The sequence below is a fragment of the Brachyistius frenatus genome, unplaced genomic scaffold (assembly GCF_029030835.1).
Source record: "Brachyistius frenatus isolate BFR_SWC_R1_liver_20210118 unplaced genomic scaffold, ASM2903083v1 Contig_27, whole genome shotgun sequence".
Taxonomy (NCBI): domain Eukaryota; kingdom Metazoa; phylum Chordata; class Actinopteri; family Embiotocidae; genus Brachyistius; species Brachyistius frenatus.
This window is the reverse complement of record NW_027210626.1, coordinates 294818-302045: the sequence shown is the minus strand read 5'-3', so window position 1 is coordinate 302045 and position 7228 is coordinate 294818. Positions and strand designations below refer to the sequence as shown.

The window sequence follows — 7228 nt, the reverse complement described above, 5'->3', positions numbered from 1 at the left end:
CGCCTGTTTACTGACTGTATTCAAACAGATGAAGCAAATTTGTCATGTAAATAAAAAATAAAAATAAAAACTCAAGCTAACCGAGCTCCGATGCTGCTGTTCGTCTGGAGACCAGCAGCTCTCCATTACATTACATTACGTTACATTACATTACGTTACGTTACATTATATTAGCTCCACGAAAGCTAACCACAGCTAGCCTACCGCGCTCGCGAAACTCCTGACAAACTCGATTTGAACTCGGTAGATTTGGAGGTTAATCCGACATTGACACGCGGAACTGACAAGACTACAAAAACTAAAGTCACAGCAACATCTTACCAGCGGAATTAGAAACGTCAACATCAAAAAGCCAGAAGGAGAAAGCAAGAGTCCCACCGAGCTGGTGAGTTGATGTCGCTTCAGGGGACGACGGCGCGAAAACTGTCTTCATGTTCGCCGCGAGGAGAGTAAACACACGCGGCGTCCTGAGAGCACGCTGCCCACGAGTGTTTACAATGTCACTGAAGGTCATTTAAAAAGCCACAAAGTGTTCGGAAGGATTATTGTGGCTAATATGCAGACGTATTTATTTACTGCCACAAATGAAGCACAAAGAGAACGAGTTCACTAAATAATGTAGTAATTAAATAATGTAAGCCTAAAAAAAAAAAAAATTAAAAAAAATACCAATATATTGTGTCTCAAATATCAAGTAAGTAACTCGTCGGTGGTGGAGGAAGTATTCAGATCCTTTTTCTTTAGGAAAGAAATACAGCGATGTAAAAAAAAATAATAAAAAAAATACTTCATTACGAACAGAAATCCTAAAGGAGAAATTCTACTGTGCAGCCAAATGTAGTAAAAGTATTAAAGTAATACTACTGGTTTATATTATTATATATGACGTCATTAAATTATTAATAGTGGAGCACCAGTGTGTAAGCAGCATGTTACAGTTGGAGCTGCTGCAGGTGGAGCTGGTTTAAACTGCTTTATATCTCATTTTACATGTGTATACATGTCAGGCGTCCTCAGGTGATTACTGAGAGTGGAAAGAAAAACAAAACAAGTTCAGATCCACAAGTCTGTTTTCAGTTTTTGGACTTTGTCTCCAGTCTTGGATGTTGGATCATTTGAACATTTCCTCAAATGAAACCATGTGAGAACTTTAGAGTAAAAATGTTAGTATTTGGTGGAGCGGTTAACAACTCAGACATCTAAAACCTGACTCAGACTACACACTGCTTTTTGTTAGAAGCCAGAAAGATGAATAAAACAACAAAAAAAACAATTGGAAATACTGAAGTACAAGTAGCTCAACATTTATTACCAGTAAAGTACTTGAGTAAATGCATTTAATTCTGACATGTAAGAGCAGGATAAACAAAGGTGGCTGCTCTACATTTCATAGTGGTCCTACAAACGTGCATGCTTGGTCACTGTTACCATGACAATAGATTAAACTGAGTCATCATTAATAAATCAATTCAACGTGTGCTTTTCTTGCTGTGAAAAGTCAAAATGCCTCCCGGGGTAACGGTATGTTATATGAATGGCCCTATAAACTATAAACACACACACACACACACACACAATGGTTTTCTGTTATTTTGGATGATTACTGAAAGGCTTCTTTCATCTATTACCGCTGCCAAGATACTCATGGCTTTAATCTATTCTGTTTGGTGACCTTAGGTAGTCCTCTGACTTCAGATGACCTCAACCTGAGCCTAATTAGCCAGGATGACCAAAATGCCTTTGCATGGGCCTTTTAGATTGGTTAGTTTATTTTAATCTTGAGTGTTATGTAAATCTGGATATATATATATATATATATATATATATATAGCATTGTCAGGGTATGTGTAGTACAGAAAAGAGTGCAGCTTGTCAGCCCTCTAAAGACTTAAAAAGAGTTAACTGTATTACACAACCATCGTGGTTGTGCTACCCTCTAGCACTGTGAGAAACCAGCCAGCTATGCTCAGCTACTAATCACAGGATTATTCTTCTTAACTAAGACTATTAAGTGTTCCACATTCAAATGGCGTCTCCCACAGGCAGACCTTGGAGAGGATCATCCCCTTGCTATAGACATCTGACAGGGAGCTGGATGCTGCGCGGGGGACCCAGGGGACGGGGCTGGGAAAAGGTTCTTGTACACCAACAGGATGTCACGGTAGGTTACACTCAGGACACAGAAGGAGAGAGTGAGACTTGAACCACGAAAACTAGTTGGACTTCGTAGGAATCCAGAGATATGACCGCGGCTTTGAATGACCTCACCTGGCTCGCCACACAGTATGTAGCACACATACGGTCAAAACTCACGTGTGTGTGTGTGTGTGTGTGTGTGCGGTACGACACTACAGTGAAGTTTGGCTTTACGGCTTCAATCGGCTGCAGTGTTGTTTTGACTGTTTAAATGGCTGCTAATTTTAATGACTAAATTGTAGTGCTTATCTTATAGGTAGCTGTAAGTTATTAGTTGTTTGTTAAAGTGACGTTTTCATTCATTGTTCTTGTTTGTAACAGATCTGGAGATGCTGAGCTGAATTATTGAGATAAAGACAAGCTCAACCAACGAAGACAATATCTCCTCTGTTTGTCTCTGCTTTGCAACACTGCCTCCGGGTCCGCGTTTCACATCGGCCCTGTTTGTGCGCAACGAGCCGGCAGCTGGACTGTCTCTCATGTCGTCTCTTATATGATGCTGCTGCTGACACTGACAGGGGTAACAACACTGATGATGACGATGATATCTAAAACTGGCCTGTCACACAGCTGGCAGTCCTGCGGCAGATACACACACACACACACACACACACACACACACACACACACACACACACACACACACACACACACACACACACAAAGACACACACTCACTCACTCAAATGTTGTTTGTCTATTAGTAGCGGAGCAGAAACAGAAGGAGCTGGTCAGTGTGGAGTCAATGCCAATAGCTCCGTTTATCTGGAAGCTCTCCAAATACATCTCTGCATCTCAAGACGGGTTCGCCATCTGGACACCAGTGACCATGGCCCTGTAGACCTCCTGTGGGTGAGTATTTAAAACGTGGGGACAGAGTGCCGATGGTGCTTAAAATCAGATGGTTTCCGTAGTTAGAAGCGTTAACTGGGCCGATTTCAGTGCCAAACAAAAAGATTGTCACGGCTTTGCCTTTGTTGTTACTGCTCATTGTTATGCCTTCAGTGTAGTCAATCATTAAGTACGCACAATAAGGCTTGTATCTCTGATATTTTAAGAGGCCCCGGTGGTGCCAGGTCTAACACTGAACAATAATCACGCGTTATAAACAGCTTCTGTTCTCTGAGGAAGTCCAAACAATGGGTCTGTATGAGCACCGCTTGGTTTCTTTCGTTTGAAATTTTAAAGACAGTCTGTCTCACTCTTGTGTTTTTAATATTATTATTATTTGTCAGTTTAATTAACAAATTGTATTTTTCCTACATGTGGTTGCTATCATTGTGAAAACTTCCTGCTCATTATTCAGGATATTTTCAGTCAGGTATTATTTTTGTTCAAAACATTGAGGAGAAACCAAAGTAAATTATTAAGTTAGGTCTTTATTTGTAGCCTGGAGCTACAAGTTGTGATATTTTTCCTGCTCTGTGTACTGTAAATGTAAAACGGAGTGCCACATGATCTTAGTTCAGGGATTACACTGCGAATAATATAATTTTGCCCGTTGTTACAACAACAGTCCCTGCTCTCTTCTTGTTACAGCAGCTAGAAACTCTTTCAGCATATCAGTCAGCCCCCTTGCTTTCAAATACCCTGCACAGCTGTAAAGAATTTCAAAGTTAGTGGCTTATAGCAGTTCTCTCAGCTTCGGTGGTTTCTGTAAATGTTTAATTTCCTCTCTCTCTCTCTCTCTCATTCTTTCCTTTCCTGTCGGGTGGCGAAGGGCTTAACAAATAGACGGCTGTGGTTTGTCCTCCAGAGGAGAGCGTTGAACAGGTGAAGCTGAACACCGCTCTCATTAGTTACACATGCAGTCACCTGCCACTCACCAGAGACTCGTGGCAGAATACGGAGGTTTGCTCAGCTGTTTCTGCCCTCACTCTGGAGACACTTGAGGAATGGCTCAGACTGTGTGACTGGATGTACGCTCAGGAGAATATTACTGTGCTGCTGGGGACCGTGCAGATAAGAGAGGAGTCATCCAGCCACATTTTGGCCTGGGGGACAGTCAGTAGTTTTGTTCTCCAAGTGGTTCTTTTTCATGTGGCTGCATATGTTTAAAGTCATCTCTGTTGGTTGATTTTTTTTTTCTTTCCGTTTCCTTATGAAACCTCTGAATCCAGTGTAAAATTATGATCTTAATGACTTATATGCAATATGAGAGACACATACAGATGCTATTATTTGTCTCTCAGTGGTGTGTGTGTGTGTGTGTGTGTGCGTGCGTGCGTGTACATCGTCATCAACGCTGATTTCCATCTCTATCTTTTGCAGTTGGAGCATCTGTCCGAGTGAGTCCATCATGGTCAGCATGGCGGTTCAGCTCCTCGGCTTCTTCTTGGGACTGTTGGGGTTCGCAGGAACTGTCGTCGCGACCCTGCTCCCCCACTGGCGCAGCACCGCCTACACGGGCTCAAACATCATCACAGCCACCACCTACATGAAAGGCCTGTGGATGGAGTGCGTCTGGCACAGCACGGGCATTTACCAGTGTGAGCTGTACAGATCTCTGCTGGCTCTGCCGCATGACCTGCAGGTACTTCCCCATCTCTGCACCCCGACGTGGAAGCTTTATCTAGAGAACCTTAAGTTAACACGAGAAAGTGCTGGAACAACAACAAAAAAATGTGCCATCGCTGTGCATGTTGATAATCCATCAAATGAAAATAGAATTCAACTTCATATCAGTTTCTCAGATACGAGGGTTTGCTGCTCTTTTCTGTTTCATATGATTATGAATTCAGTATCTTTGGGATTTAAAGTTCGGTTCGGGAAAATAAAATTTCAAGAAGCCTCCCAGGACTTATAAAATATCATAGACAAAACAGTTCATCGATTAATCAAGAGGATAATCAGAAGATGAATTGCTAATGAGAATAACCGCTTAGTTGCAACAGTTAGTTGCACATTAAATCAGCCTCTTGATTTGGCATTAGTTGGAAGGTCAAGGAGCTCTGTGATTTCAGGAGAGTGTCCTTTAAGGACTGTTGAATCTTAGATTTACATACATTCATTTATTATGATTTTCTTTAAGCCCAAAGATCAAAGTTCTTGTCTACTGTACTCTCCCCCACATTAGGCTGCCCGGGCACTCATGGTGCTCTCCTGTGTCACCTCAGTCCTGGCATCTGTGGTGTCTGTGATGGGGATGAAGTGTACCCGCTTCGCCCGCGGCTCGTTCGTTAAATCTCCCCTGGTGCTGAGTGGCGGAATTTTTTTCCTCTGCGCCGGGCTCCTCTGCTTGGTCACCGTGTCCTGGACCACCAACGACGTCATCCTGGATTTCTCTAACCCGTTCCTCCCCAGCGGGCTGAAGTATGAGATCGGCCTGGCCGTGTATCTCGGTTACGCCTCGGCCTTCCTCAGTCTGAAGGGGGGGCTGGTGCTGTGCTGGAGCAGCAGTGGTGACAAGTCTCGGAGCCCCCTCTACGTGCAGAGGAATCAGCCATCATATCCTCCCCCTGTCCTCAACAACATGTATCTCCAGGCTCCACCTTACAAGCCCCCGGAGGCCCTGAAGGATAACCGTGCTCCCTCACTTTGCTCCCTCGCCAGCAATGGCTATCGGCTCAATAACTACGTCTAAGACTGCGGGAGATACAAATACAACAACGTATGTCTGTAATGAAAGCGATACTCAGTCAGAGGAACACTTTGCGTACTTATTTTTATTATTTTCATGGGTATTTCTTATTTACTTTAATATCCATAAAGCAAGTAATGGAAAATGGCAGACCAGTAGAGTGCATTAGCATGTTTTTCCAAAAATCATGTCATATTTCAAAGAATATTTGACAAACTGCTCAAGCTTTTCTCTAACTTTGACATGACTAACCTTTGAGCTTAACAGAAACTCTGAACTACTTGAGAACTGAACCCTGCAGTCTTGCTGCTATGCACCTGAAGGACCAGAAGGTGGCGATATTTTACAGGAAATAGTCACGGAAGAGACTTTATGAATCAGATTCATAAACTCGATGTTGTAACCTTCATGTTAATGGATAAGCAATAGCTCGGTTGCTTCCTCGTTGTATCCTATTTTCCAGTTCCAGTTAGCTCTTTCTGACAGACAATACAAACACTTCTGCCCCTTTTAAATGAAGAGATTATATTTAATGACAGTATTTAATGTCTCAAAATCCTTTTAATGCCAAAGAAAATAAACAGTTACACAATACTGTACGTGATGTAGGTGTACAGTTGTAATTAATAACATTGATTGTTGGCTTTATTTTTGTTTAGATGTGTGAGTTGAAAAGTCCCCGTGTTGTTCAGGCTCCCTTCTCACCTAACCTACTGAGACACGGGACTGGAATGAAGCCATTATTAATACTAACCTTTGTTTTTTTCCTGGTATGACAAGCCAAAACATCTGCATTAAAAGGTCTGCTGTAAATTTATGATACTAAGGTGATAGGTGATACTTTGACCTCCGTTGTTGAAAAAAAAAAAAAAGATTGTGACAGTTTAACACGCCCTCTGAGCACTAGACTTGGTAGTGGAGATCTGTGAAACTGTAACTTTCATGTTTCGTTGCCGATTCATATTCTGACACCCTCAACAGTGATTTGTGTAAATCTTGAAGACGACACTGGATGGCGACAAAGGTCCTTAAAGAAGGCAGCCAGAAGCCTTTAGTTCGAACATTTCAACTGCATTACATAGGACACAAGTTGCTGTGCGTATTTATCCACTAGATTTAGGTTTTATATGAATTTCTCTGATATATTCTGAGTAGTTAGCATATAAATGATTTATATAAACATGTAGCCACGCAGACACTAAGGACGTGTCACGAATCAAGCAAGTCACTTGTCTTATTTCCATTAGTCAGTATAATAAAGAGATACAGAACTAGAAATGAACAAAAGATATAGGATTGCTTATTGGCATAATTTGCTATTTACTGTGTGGAACTTTGCTGGAAAATGAAAAAAAAAATGTGTTTACTTAGAAATTATACCAGCGGAAATTACATAGTATGAAAAACCATGAACTAAACATTTCATTGCGTAGGACCACAGATTCACTTAAT

At 41.8% G+C, this 7228-nt stretch overlaps 1 protein-coding gene across 1 annotated transcript; it reads left to right on the top strand.

Moving 5' to 3' along the window:
- Positions 1–3921: 3921 nt before the first annotated feature.
- On the top strand, positions 3922–5834 carry LOC138620849 (claudin-14-like). Its single transcript, XM_069698433.1, has 3 exons — positions 3922–3969; positions 4468–4729; positions 5273–5834. The coding sequence occupies exons 2-3, from the start codon at positions 4496–4498 to the stop codon at positions 5777–5779; spliced, it is 741 nt and encodes a 246-aa protein (XP_069554534.1). The 5' UTR covers positions 3922–3969; positions 4468–4495; the 3' UTR covers positions 5780–5834.
- The last annotated feature ends 1394 nt before the right edge of the window (positions 5835–7228 follow it).